The sequence below is a fragment of the Chiloscyllium plagiosum genome, unplaced genomic scaffold (genome assembly GCF_037043375.1).
Source record: "Chiloscyllium plagiosum isolate Xiang-an unplaced genomic scaffold, Cpla_swu_hap1 HiC_scaffold_9, whole genome shotgun sequence".
Classification (NCBI taxonomy): domain Eukaryota; kingdom Metazoa; phylum Chordata; class Chondrichthyes; order Orectolobiformes; family Hemiscylliidae; genus Chiloscyllium; species Chiloscyllium plagiosum.
The window spans coordinates 62,624,090-62,637,998 of NW_028270147.1; the positions used below are offsets into that span (position 1 = coordinate 62,624,090).

Here is a 13,909-nt window from a genome sequence, read left to right on the forward strand (position 1 = left end):
TGTTAGAGGTTTCCAAAAACTACGAGCAGCTGAATGGAGCAAATGGGGAGAAACTGCTCCCTCTTGTAAAACGAGAATGTAGATTTAAATTGATGCGCAAAAAAAGCAAGGATGATGCAAGAAAAAACAACTTTTTCCACATAAGTAGCTATGGAACACATTGCCTGCAAATATGGTCGAGGCAGGATCAATCAAGGCATTCAAAAGACAACTGGGTGATTATTTGGATAGAAATGGAGTGTAATGGTATATGGGGCATGACAGGAGATTGACACTAGGTGATCATGTCAGTGCAGGCACAATGGGCCGAATGGCCTTCAGTGCCATAATAATTGTGTTTCTGTGAGAAAGCAAGCAGGCCATATGAAAGACAAGTGCCCAACAGCAACATGGCGAATGTTTGCAGATTAAGCTCAAGGCAGCAAAACGATGACCAGACAAACTCTTGCCACAGTGCATGCCGAGGAGTTATAAGTCTGTCAAAGCAACTCCCTGAAAGCATTCCTGGACTCAGGCTCATCTCAGTGGTGATCACCGCTTACTTGGAATAGAGTTAAAAATCACAACACCAGGTTATATTCCAACAGGTTTAATTGGAAGCACACTAGCTTTCGGAGCAACGCTCCTTCATCAGGTGATAGTGGAGGGCTCGATCGTAACAGAATTTATAGCAAAAATTTTGTTATAAATTCTGTGTTACGATCGAGCCCTCCACTATCACCTGATGAAGGAGCGTCTCTCCGAAAGCTAGTGTGCTTCCAATTAAACCTGCTAGACTATAACCTGGTGTTGTGTGATTTTTAACTTTGTACACCCCAGTCCAACACCGGCATCTCCAAATCATGACTACTTGGAATAGGGGGAACAATTGATCCCACTGGGAGTTTTGACCCCCACAGTATGGGAACCCCAGCCTAACATTTTACAGTAACTTTGGAGCATGTTAATGACACAACCAAAACCCACATTTCTTTTTTAAATGATTGCATTTTCTTGTTGCACTCACGCGTTTGGACCCTGGTGTTGTTGTTTGTATTCTGAAGTAACTGAAAAGCTTTGTGAAACCCCAGTGCATGCTGGGTGGCACCATCCACTGCTTTAATGTTGCTAAGGAACGTGGCCATTTTTCTTTTTGTTTCACTGGTGGCTGGAGACAAGTATGTCTTGTAACACTGGTCTAGCGAGCATGTTCGGACTGTGTCAGCCACAGCCAGCACAGAAATCTAGGCACAAAAGAAAGAATAGTCATTTGGCAGTTTGGTAGTACAGAACAAGAACGTTTCTGGAAAAAAAACACATTCTGTCAAGCTTTTTGTCTTTCAAGGCAGCAAGATTTAAAGCTTCAACTAAACGTGCCATTTTCAGCAAAGCAAAAGATGTTATTCTCCAAAACTTCTCAGCAACAATCTCAACTTGCCTTGCTTGCACTTTTCTGCTAATTCCCTTTACAATCCAGTTTTCTTATTTCAAGTGCTATTATCGCAAAACAATGCTGTGAAGAATTTAGTTTCCTTCACTTGATTTTTCTTTTCTTTGGTTTGCTCACATGTTGTCTACCACTTCTAACAATGACTGTGCAAGCAGCTTGTCACTTGCTTGTCAAAGTTAAAGTTGTCATTCTTGAGTGGATATGAACCAATACCCTGCTCTCAACAGGACTGTACACTTTCTGTAATTGGCCAAAGTGTTTGTGTTCACATGCATGTGGTGGGGTTGCGGGAAGGGTGAAGAAATAATTTTGTTTCTCATCACATCTCATTTGTTTTCATTAATTGGAGCAGTGGAGTATAAAATAAAATAACACTTGCAACATGAAGCAAGAACATTCTCCCTCAGCAGAGAGGCCACATAAGATCAATCCTCTCATCAGCACATTTCCTTCATTTAATTTCCTGACAGGAAGTCTTGCATCGGTGCTGCATGATTTTTGCACAGTAATCAAGAAAAACAAAATTTGTACAGCTCATTGATACATACATTAGCAGTCCTTGGTGCTTTAAAGTCCTGGTTCACTTTGCCAGACCAACTTAGCATGTTGTGTGTGTACACAGTATTCAACATTATTAACATTGGCAGAAATAAGAAAGAACTCACCTTATCATGTTCGTCGATTGAAGTTAATATTACTTGTGCAGCATCTTTGGCTATTTGAAGTTGTGTGTCTGTAGCTGAAGCTCCATGGTCCACCACCACCACAATATGTTTTGATTGTGGTCTGACAGTAGAGACATAAACAGGCCTGGACCGAATGAAGCCCAAAAATATTTGTAAACACAGATCAATGGGTAATGAAGAGCCAACTCAATTTATTTTTACATTTTCTCAATAGTTAACTCTTGCTCTCTCTCATTTTCTCCCCAATGTTTCAATGATTGGCTCATGACAGGGTGCATATCTATAGGCAGTGATAGCTCCCCTACCCTTTTCACAACTTGCTAACTTTCATGAGTAGTTTTACTCAAGCAGGCTACTCAAACCAATTCTAAAGGTCACAGCTTCACACTTGGGAGACAAGAAAGCTCTAGTCTCAGCCTAATAATCGGACATGGATTAACTATTTACCTGGATCAGAAATCCCGCAAATTTGAACAGTGAAAATGAATTGCGTGTGCTTAGATCAGACAGGTTTAATTGGAATCTTTTCAGAAAATGACACTGGTTAATTCGGAAGTGAAAATCAGATTTCCAGGGCTTATGCAAGAACAAATGAAGTTAAACAGAATGTTAGAAATGGCATAACTTCACTCAGTTTATTTTGTGCATTTTTGCAAAGATCTGACTGTGCTAGATAATAAATTTACCATGCCTCATTCTTATCTTCCAATGCAAATGGTTTACTCCAAGACATAAGACACAACTTTTATTACATTTCCTAATATGTTCCTTAATGCATCAGTTTAGTACATCAGTATGCATACTGCTTGTAAGTACAAACTGACTCAAAAATATTTTCACATTTACTTATTCATCAAAACTAATTCTCAGGGAAGAAAACACAAAACGATGCATTGAAATCAACTGGTCAAAAAGAAAACTTGAACTCTCAGAGAATATAGTAGAAAATTCGTACCTACTCCGATGTTCATAACCAGCTTTGCAGCGAAACCTGTGTGCTGGGAAGATGGTGAAAATCCCTTCTTCTGAGCTGAAGTATTGCCACTTTATACCAGGATTTGACTTGAAGTTGTCAGCAAGAACTGTTGGGTTAAAAGGTGAAATTATTTCAAAGCAAAACATAGGTGAAAAATTTCCAGTCCACTTCTGGCCACTATAAATTTCCCAGACTCTCATTTAAATGATTATGGAAGATCACCACACAAGTCAGAGAGATGTACAGCATGGAAACAGACCCTTCGGTCCAACCAGTCCATGCCAACCAGATATCCCAACCCAATCTAGTCCCACCTGCCAGCACCCAGCCCATATCCCTCCAAACCCTTCCTATTCATATACCCATCCAAATGCATTTTAAATGTTGCAATTGTACTAGCCTCCACCACTTCCACTGGCAACTCATTCCACTACACATACCACCCTCTGCGTGAAAAAGTTGCCCCTTAGGTCCCTTTTATATCTTTCCCCTCTCACCCTAAACCTATGCCCTCTAGTTCTGGACTCCCCCACCCCAGGGAAAAGACTTTGTCTATTTATCCTATCCATGCCCATCATGATTTTATAAACCTCTATAAGGTCACCCCTCAGCCTCCGATGCTCCAGGGAAAACAGCCCCAGCCTGTTCAGCCTCTCTCCATAGCTCAAATCTTCCAATCCTGGCAACATCCTTGTAAATCTTTTCTGAACCCTTTCAAGTTTCACAACATCTTCCTGATAGGAAGGAGACCAGAATTGCACGCAATATTCCAACAGTGGCCTAACCAGTGTCCTGTACAGCCGCAACATGACCTCCCAACTCCTGTACTCCATACTTTGACCAATAAAACAAAGCATACCAAATGCCTTTTTCACTATCCTATCTACCTGTGACTCCACTTTCAAGGAGCTATGAACCTGCACTCCAAGGTCTCTTTGTTCAGCAACACTCTCTAGGACCTTACCATTAAGTGTATAAGTGCTGCTAAGATTCGCTTTCTCAAAATGCAGCACCTCTCATTTATCAGAATTAAACTCCATCTGCCACTTAGCGGCCCGTTGGCTCATCTGATCAAGATCCTGTTGTAATCAGAGGTAACCTTCTTCGCTGTCCACTACACCTCCAATTAATTTTAATCTGTTTGCTGGCTGACATTCGAACCAGTCTGTGACCATAGTCAAAACCTCTTGATGAAATTAGAGGGCCTGACCGCTGTATTATCATTTTCTTAGTAGGGTTTTCATATTTCAATTTACTATCAGAGTTCTTATTAAGTAGAATTTAAATTGCTACTGCGCCTTTTGCCAGTATCCTTTCAATTCCCAGAAATTTCCTTTTGAAATTTAAAAGTAATGGTTTGTTCCTTCTGCAGCCATTTGCCTTGACTGTGAATTGCCAATTTTTGTTCCCTTCATCTGCATTGTCAGCAACCTCCTTTGTACTTCAGCCCAATAGAACTCCAACAGGGAGGAAAGTCATTACTGTAAACTTCAAACATATCATATCTGGCATGGTCTGCAGTTTAGAACCAGGCCCATGATATCACCAACTCTCCTCTCGGCCTAACATAACCTACTTGGCATGCTTGGATTTGGATTGTTTGGGATAGAGCAGCAACAGAAATGATGGGTGGAAACATGCGGCTTCTGTGTGGTTAGCCTCTGCGATTCGACAGTACTAACCGAGTGAACACACAGACAAATAATTCTGTTCCATGAAACAGCTTTATTTTATAGTTAGTGACATATCCTGAGAATATAAAACATCAATGGTGATCGGGTGAATTATAACTGTTTCTCCTGTGCTACAAGAGCTCATCATTTACCTACTTCTCTTCTCTCTAAAATTTAGTGGATGCTGAATGTTTGACTGTGAATGTCCACACAGAGTGATATTTTAGTGAAACGTGTGTATGTGTATAGGTCAGGTACCACCTGCGGGACAAATTAAGCAATTTACACTGAAATGGGCAGATGCATGGAGAATCACTGGTGGAACGAGGGTGAACAAGGACAGGGGGATACACTCAGTGGAATAAAGTTGAAAGTTGCCCATGACCGTGAGAATTAGAGATTTAAATGCAATTAAGGAATGTGGTAGTGTAGTGGTAAAAATCATTGGACTAGTAATCTTGGGGGTCTTTGGACGACTAGATCAAATTCCTCCATGACAGATGACAAAATTTGAATTCAATAAAATCTGGTGTTAAAAGCTGGCCCTATGGTGACCATTGTCATTTCATTGTCATAAAAACCCATCTGGTTCACTGATGTCTTTCAGGAAAGGAAACAGACCATCCTTACCTGGTCTGGGCTGGACTACGTGTGACTCCAGACCCACAACAACGCAGCTGACTATTAACTGCCCCCTGAAATGGCCTAGCAAGCCACTCAGTTCAAAGCAATTAGGGATAGGCAATAATTGCTGGTGCAGTCAGCAATGTTCATATCCCCATGAATGAATCAAAAAAGGAGGTAGATACAGTTAGTTAAAAAACCAAGCTGCATGCTGAATTTGATAAACAGGGGAAGAATAGACACTGAAAGTGATTTTCAAAGGCAGTTGGATGGGCATTTGGGGGGTGTGGGTGGAGAAATAAAACAGCTGCGCTGCATAGACCAGACAGAAGATTAAGACTGGAATGATTGCTCTGCAGGGAGCTTGCATGATCTCAGTGGCCAAATGGGCGTCTTCACCGAGTCAGAAATGACTATGACTCAAAGCCAGAATAACCTATAATTTTGTACAACCCCATTACAGAAAGGACATGCAAATCATACAAAGCACAATTCTAAATTCATCAGGACAACATTAGGAACGAGAAACAACAAACAACCAAACTTTTAGGTAGAGCAGAGAAGACCAAAAGAACTTTTTACAAAACTTGAAGGAGGAAAGGTTTTTAGTGATTGTGTTCCTAGCCCTGGACCAGAAGGCCCAGTTTCAAGACCCACCTGCTCCAGGGGGTGTGGAATAATATTTCTGAACTGGTTGATTAGAAAAAATAGGCTAAATTTAAGAAAGGAAAGGTTTTGATGGAGTGAACAGGTAAAAGGTTATTCGTCGTTGAGGACATCAATGACAAAAGTTCTCAACTTAAGATGATCGAGATGTCAGTGCAGAGAGTGATTAGAAGATATTACTTCATTTGCAGATGTTAGGTATATAGTCAGTCATGCCAGATAGGGAGGACTCTGGGAGAAACTACAGCATAGTTTAATCAGAAATCAAATACATATTTAAGCAGAGAGTTGGATGGCTTTGGGAGAGTGGAAGATTGTAGGCTCTCACAAAATATCTAAAGTAGACACAGTGGACAGAATTGCGTTCCTTCTGGTTTGTAAATCTCTTTACTTTAGAGTCACTCTAGTACACTGTGAAGTTGATCTTAACATCTGGACAGTTGGCAATGAGATCGTCACTATTGGTAATTTGCTTTTGACTGATACAATATGAATGGCTACGTAAGGAGGAAAATTCAGGAGATGAAGATCACAGTGATGATCATATGAAATCCAGGGTGAGATAGCCAAATGGATAAAAAAAAATTGAAGGTAAAAGACAGAGTGGTGGTTGAGGGTTGCTTTTTAGACTGGAGGCCTGAGACCAGGCTGTGTCACAAGGATCAATGCTTTCTGCCATTTATGTAAATGACTTGGGTGTGAATATAGTAGGTAGCATTAGCAAGTTTGCAGATGATACCAAAATAGGTGGTGGAGTGGACAGTGAAGAAGGTCATCTCAGAGAACAACAGGACACTGATCAAATCGGCCAATGGACTGAGTGGTGGCAGATGGAATTTAAATTCAGATAAATACAAGATAATGCATTTTGTGGGGTGAATCAGGGCAGGACATATACAATGAATCATAGGACCCTGGGGAGTGTTGCTGAACAAAAGAGAAGTAGGGGTGCAGATGCATAATTCCTTGAAAGTGGAGTTGCAGATAGACAGGGTGGTGAAGATGGCGTTTAGCATGCTTACCTTCATTCGCCAGAACATTGAGTATGAGCTGAAATGTCAAATTGCAGCTGTCCAGGACCTTGGTGAGCTACTTTTAGAATACTGCATTCAATTCTAGTTACCCTTCTAAGGAAGGATTTTATTAAAACTTGAGACGGTACAGAAAAGATTTACAAGCATGTTGCCTGGACTAGAGGGTTTGAGCTATAGGGAAAGGCTGATTAGGCTGGGGCTACTTTCCCTGGAGCATTGGAGGCTGAGGGATGACCTTAGAGAGGTTTATAATAGCCAAGGTCCTTTTTGCCAGGGTGGGGGATCCCAAAACTAGAGCACATAGGTTTAAAGTGAGGGGGGAAAGATTTTAAAAAAGCTGAGGTGTAACGGTTTCACGCAGGGGGTGGTGCATGTCTGGACCAATCTGTCACAGGAAGCAACCATCAGAACCACATCCATAGAATTTGAATTAATGAGCAATAAAATAAGGACATAGTAATTTACAAAAAATAAGCTCTCCCCCCAAATTTTCTTTTTTTTGCTGTCATGAAAAAGTGCTATTGCCCTGTCTTATATGGTTACATGAATGTTAGCAACATGGTCATTTCATTTGGCCACTTTTGTTGTTTGGTTGTTAACAAGATGTGGTAGGTTATTCGTCAATAATGGGCATCAAAGCTAAGAATAAAACTGTATATGCAACGGGCTTGGACATAAAACTTTCAGTGGAGTCAAAGGATGAGAGCAATTAAAAGTGCAGAGCTTGCCCGATTTTCAGCTTAAGCAGAGACATCAAACCACCTAATACTGCAGTCAACATCAGCTAACTCAGAAGGCAGGATATTCCTGATCTGTGTCAATCTACATCACACCAGGCATCACAGAATCTTAAAGCTAAAACATTAAAAACCAGTATAGCTCTGTGCGAAAAGATGGATTTTCCATCACAAGATTTCCAAATGAAGTAGTTTACTTTCATTTGAATACATTTGTTTAGAAACATGTTTTACATTTATGAACTTTGAAAACAGGTAATCATCCTTTCATTCCTGATGAAGGGCTTTTGCCTGAAATATTGATTCTCCTGCTCCTTGGATGCTGCCTGTCCTGCTGTGGTTTTCCAGCAACACGCTCTCGACAATTATCCTTTAATCAACACCCATTAACAGAGGTTCTGGTCATTTATATTACCGCTTTTTGTGGAAACTTGCACTTCTGAAATTCTGTTCCATTTTGTATGAGCCAGCATTTTGCTCCCTTCCTGCAACCTATTTTTTAAGTTGCTAAGCAGGTGAGATGGGGACATTGCTGGGACCCAGACTGCTATTTTAAGTTGTAGTCTGAATTAAGAAATCATTGACTTATGCACTCGATAAAAATAACAGGAAAAAGAGTTGGGTTTTACTTCCATGATGAGGATTAGGAGGAATAGGAGTTTGCCTCTAGGCTTCACAAGAAATAATGAGAGCTCCCATGTCTGGACACCGCCTCCAGCATTTACTCCAGTGGTGGGGACCTTCACTATTGGGTCCAATGAGCCTGAGGTATTCATTGTAGCATTCCAGCTTTGCAACCAAATGAGGCTTCCTTCCAATTTAATGCAGGCTTAAGGAGCTTACAGATGAAGCTTAAATTTGTTTGACATTCATGTTGTTGAGTGCACCACCACTTGTCACTCACCAAGAGCTCCCAGCCCAAATTAAAACTGGAAAACCATGTAATTAATAGTCGAGGTGATAATGATGTTATTTTTAGAAATAACAAACTGTTTTTGGGATACAGGTGAAATGAACTACTTATAATACGCTGAAGAAACAAGAACAGTAGTTAACAGAAGGAGACTGAATTTTAGCAAGAAATAAGTGGTGCTCAGCAGATGATCAAACAATAAAAGGTAAAAAAAAAGCACAAAATAAATTTAAGCACATCAAACAAAGACAGAAAGCAACATCACTGACAAACACAGAAAAGGTGTTCAATCATTTTGTTCAGTATACCATGAATGGATTTAGACTGCTAATGGAGAACAGACTAGAAATCTCTGGGCAATTATTGTTTGGTACTGAGCGATTTTAAACATTAATCATTAATTTTGTAAATGACAATGTTTAAAAAAGGGGAATATCTGAACCAGCAACTAAAGATTGATAGACCCAATACTGGATAAAAGAAACAACAGTTAAGTAAGTTGGAGGATTAGCTACAAAGCAAACTTAAATTGAGAATGTAACATTCTGTGATGCAGTTTATTCGAGATGGTTTCAAATGAAAGATAATTTCCAGTTTTATTGATGAAATGAACACAGGGCACAATAGGAGGTTGGATGAAATGCTACATACAAACCAGGCAACAGGGAGATATCAATATGCAAGGTGAGAATGGTTCAGGGTGTGTGGGTGGGGAATTCAACGTGGTGAATTGCCCGACATAGAGCCAGCACAGACACAACAAGTCAGGTGGCTGCCTTCTGTGTTATTACAATTCAATGCACTACAGATGTCTCTTTCAAGATCCGTGAGGCCAGTTGGACCAGAGAACATGGATAAATATCAATCGAAACCTAAAGTAGCTATTCAGAAAATAAATCATACAAAAACCAATTGATATTTGGAATTACCTATCTGCTAAAATTCTTGAGTTATACATCAAAGTACTCAATGTGTAACTAGATGTTAAGCTTCAGTTAGAAAAATTCCAAAGGTTTCTATGGACCAGCAACTAAAGATTGATGGACCCCAATACTGGATAAAAGAACCAACAGTTAAGTAAGTTGGAGGATTAGCTACAAAGTAAATTGGAATTGAGAATGTAACATTCTGTGATGCAGTTTATTTGACATGGTTTCGAATGAAAGATAATTTGATTGCCTTGATTGCCATTCACATTGTAACTCGGTTTTGTACCACAAGGAACTGCTCCAGTCATTCACACTTGGAATTAATCCAAATCCTGCTGCAACAAAGGAATAGGGAGTGAATATGGTGGAGGGTTCCACAACGATACACCAATTATGCTGAATGCCAAAACTGGTTGTTATTTGTTTTGATTAGTTTTGTGAGAAGTTTCATATACGTTTTTAATTTCAATACTACTTTTTTGGCCAGTAATGCTGTTCATTAATATTAATTGCATTGTACAACTTGAATTTATAGATAGCCTTTTATGACCCCAGATATCCTAAACAGGCAATGAAGTACTTCTGATATCCAGTTACTGTTGAAATCTTACAGCATACCTGTGTTGGAGAATGGAAATGCTTTGCACTTACGTAAATTAAATAAACACAATTCAACAAATATCACAGAAAGAGAGAGTGAAGCAAAATCGTCATGGGCATCATTGGTTAAGAAAAGGTTATTCCCTAAGGCTACGTGTAACATGGCTGGATGCAGAGGCAGCTACCTTTCTTCCTGTTCCAAGCATGAGCTCCAATGTCAAATACAGAACAGGACCTGTGACTGGTCCTGTAGGCTTTTACTAATAGTTCTTTATAGATGGAGAAGGGAAGCTGTCAAAGAGAGGCATGATGATTATAAAAAGTGAGTTAAAAATAATCAAGACATTAAGAACACAAACTAATCGAATGTATATCAGATGACATACGAACCTGTGTTTAGGTCCCGGCCAGGATTGAATGCTCGGTTACTGACAGTCGTGGAAAGCCTGTCACAGCTGATAGTTTTTGAAACGTTGGCGTTGAAATTCCCATCAAACCTGTGTTGAAAACGAGAAAGGATCTGAAGTGCAGCACAGTGTAAAAGCACAGTAACAAGACAATTCAGATTTTAAACTTTAATCAAAACTGAGCAAAATGTCCTTCAGGGAAGGAAACTGCCATCCTTACCTGACCTGGCCTACATGTGACTCCAGACCCACAGCAATGTGGTTGACACTAAACTTCCCTCTGGGCAATTAGGGATGGGTAATAAAACATTGGCTAGTCAATGATGCCCTCAACCCATGAATGAATTTTTAAAAGTTCCTGTTCAGCAGACTGCTGAGAAAATCATTTCATTACAGTTGATCTCTGAAGTCAAGTAAACCAGTTGACTTGGTAAGAGCTAGAGTTCACATTTTGCAAGATCAAAATAATATAGTTGGTTGTTTGTCAGTGGTAAACCCCGTGGCACTGAAGTCAGATGTTTTTTGCCAGAAAATAGTCAGAGATTGTGAGAGAACACAAAACATCTGTACAAAATGTGATTAGCAAAGCTATATCCAGTGGTTCTCCGGCCTGCGGACCTCTCATCAATGGCACAACCTGGGCCTCTCTCCCTTTTTCATATGAAGTTAATTACACTGAAGATTAGCCATCATTAACTAAACTACTTGTTGGAGGGTTTAGATCATTTCTCAGTTCTTCCACTGAGTCAAAGAGTCATAGAGATGTACAGCATGGAAACAGACCCTTCGGTCCAACCCATCCATACTGACCAGGTATCCCAACCCAATCTAGTCCCACCTGCCAGCACCCGGCCCATATCCCTCCAAACCCTTCCTATTCATGTACCCATCCAAATGCCTCATAAATGTTGCAATTGTACTAGCCTCCACCACTTCCACTGGCAACTCATTCCACTACACATACCACCCTCTGCGTGAAAACGTTGCCCCATAGGTTTCTTTTATATCTTTCCCCTCTCACCCTAAACCTATGCCCTCTAGTTCTGGACTCCCCCACCCCAGGGAAAAGACTTTGCCTATTTATCCAATCCATGCCCCTCAATTTTGTAAACCTCCATAACGTCACATCTCCGCTTCCAACACTCCAGGGAAAACAGCCCAAGCCTGTTCAGCCTCTCCCTATAGCTCATATCCTCCAACCCTGGCAACATCCTTATAAATCTTTTGTGAACCCTTTCAAATTTCACAACATCTTTCTGATAGGAAGATGACCAGAATTGCATGCAATATTCCAACAGTGGCCTAACCAATGTCCTGTACAGCCACAACATGACCTTCCAACCCCTGTACTCAGTACTCTGACCAATAAAGGAAAGCATACGAAACGCCTTCTTCACTATCCTATCTACCTGCGACTCCACTTTCAAGGAGCTATGAAGCTGCACTCCAAGGTCTCTTTGTTCAGCAACACTCCCTAGGACCTTACCATTAAGTGTAGAAGTCCTGCTAAGATTTGCTTTCCCAAAATGCAGCACCTTGCATTTGCCAACCAGGGAGAAGGCGTAAATGGGTGATTTTCATTTTAGCAAAATGTAATGAGTGATGTCCCACAGGATTCAGTGTTGTATCTCAGCTGTTTTTATATAAATTTGGATGAAGAGATTGGAAGGTATGTTGCCGTTTCACTAATTTTGCCAATTTGCTAATTACATAAATATAGTTAGGAAAGCAAGTTACAAGTCCATAAGGTTGGTACAAACAGATGGTGATAGGCTAAATGAGTGGGCAGAGATGTAGCAAATGATGTTAATGTGGAGAAATATGAAAGGAAGCATTTTTTAAAAAGAAAAAGCATATTACCTAATGCAGAGATTGCTGGTGGTGATGGAAGCAGATCTTTGAATATTTTTAACACTGAGAAAGATGGATTCTTTTTGATCGAGTGAGTAATTATCCGGGTAGGTTGGAATACAGATTGGTATGTGCTTACTGATGGTGGAGCAGGCTAGAGGTAGTAAAAAGCCTGCTCCTGCTAATTCATATGTGAGCAGATATGATGGAGAAAGAAGTGAAGTCCTTGCTTACTATGCCCCCTGAGATGAGTACATTTATGTGGATGAATACATTTATAAATTTGAGACTAAGATAAATGCCAAGTCCAATAAGGATGAAGATGAAGAGTGAAAATGCAGGTGCTTGGGAAAACCCAAAAACAGTTGAGAGGATAAAGAAATTATGCAGCTGAACTGTCAAGAAAAATATAATCTATTTTACAGGGAACCAACATTTATGTTTGAATTAGTTACAAAAGCAGGAATGGAATAAAATCATAGGTGGCAATAATAAAATGATGAAATAGTAAACCTTTCGTGTGCTTCAATTTTTACCACTGAAATAGAAAAGGCAAAATGAGTTTTTAAAAAAAACTGCATAAGGAATAGAAGCATTCATCAAACTCTGGAATTCTTGGTCTGATTGCATCTTAAAATAATCTAGAGAAGAGGAAACAACACATTTTCTAAATTTTTTAGAAAGAGGTGAAAGAGGACTGGCTAACATGTACCTTTTGAGTGGAGATTGACTGTATTTAAAAAAAACTACAGGCCAAGTTATCTTAAGCTAAGTGGTCAGAGAAGTTATCTAGAGCAAAATACAAAACACCTTTATGTGTTTCAAGACATCCAGCACTTCCTCCTCTGTAATATGGACATTTTGCAAGGTGTCACCATCTATTTCCCTACAGTCTATATCTTCCATATCCCTTTCCACAGTAAATACTGATACAAAATATTCATTTAGTATCTCCCCCATTTTCTGTGGCTCCACACAAAGGCCGCCTTGTTGATCTTTGAGGGGCCCTATTCTCTCCCTAGTTACCCTTTTGTCCTTAATATATTTGTAAAAACCCTTTGGATTCTCCCTAATTCTATTTGCCAAGCTATCTCATGTCCCCATTTTGCCCTCTTGATTTCCCTCTTAAGTATACTCCTACTTTCTTTATACTTTGCTAAGGATTCACTCAATCTATTCTGTCTATATCTGACACATGCTTCCTTCTTTTTCTTCACCAAACCCTCAATTTCTTTAGTCATCCAGCATTCCCTACACCTACCAGCCTTCCCTTTCACCCCGACAGGAATATACTTTCTCTGTGTTCTTGTTATCTCATTTCTGAAGGCTTCCCATTTTCCAGCTGTCCCTTTACCTGCGAACACCTGCCTCTAATCAGCTTTCG

General features: G+C 40.0%; 1 protein-coding gene across 2 annotated transcripts in view; it reads right to left on the reverse strand.

The window, feature by feature from the left end:
- cachd1 (cache domain containing 1) overlaps positions 1-13,909 on the reverse strand; it is a 167,144-nt gene that overhangs the window by 37,129 nt on the left and 116,106 nt on the right. For both annotated transcript variants that reach the window (XM_043699442.2, XM_087990687.1), the window contains 4 exons: positions 10,658-10,764; positions 3,071-3,197; positions 2,095-2,239; positions 1,007-1,223 (listed from right to left, as the gene is read on the reverse strand). In XM_043699442.2, the coding sequence (XP_043555377.1) occupies positions 1,007-1,223; positions 2,095-2,239; positions 3,071-3,197; positions 10,658-10,764 (596 nt within the window). The remainder of the gene's footprint in view (positions 1-1,006; positions 1,224-2,094; positions 2,240-3,070; positions 3,198-10,657; positions 10,765-13,909) is intronic.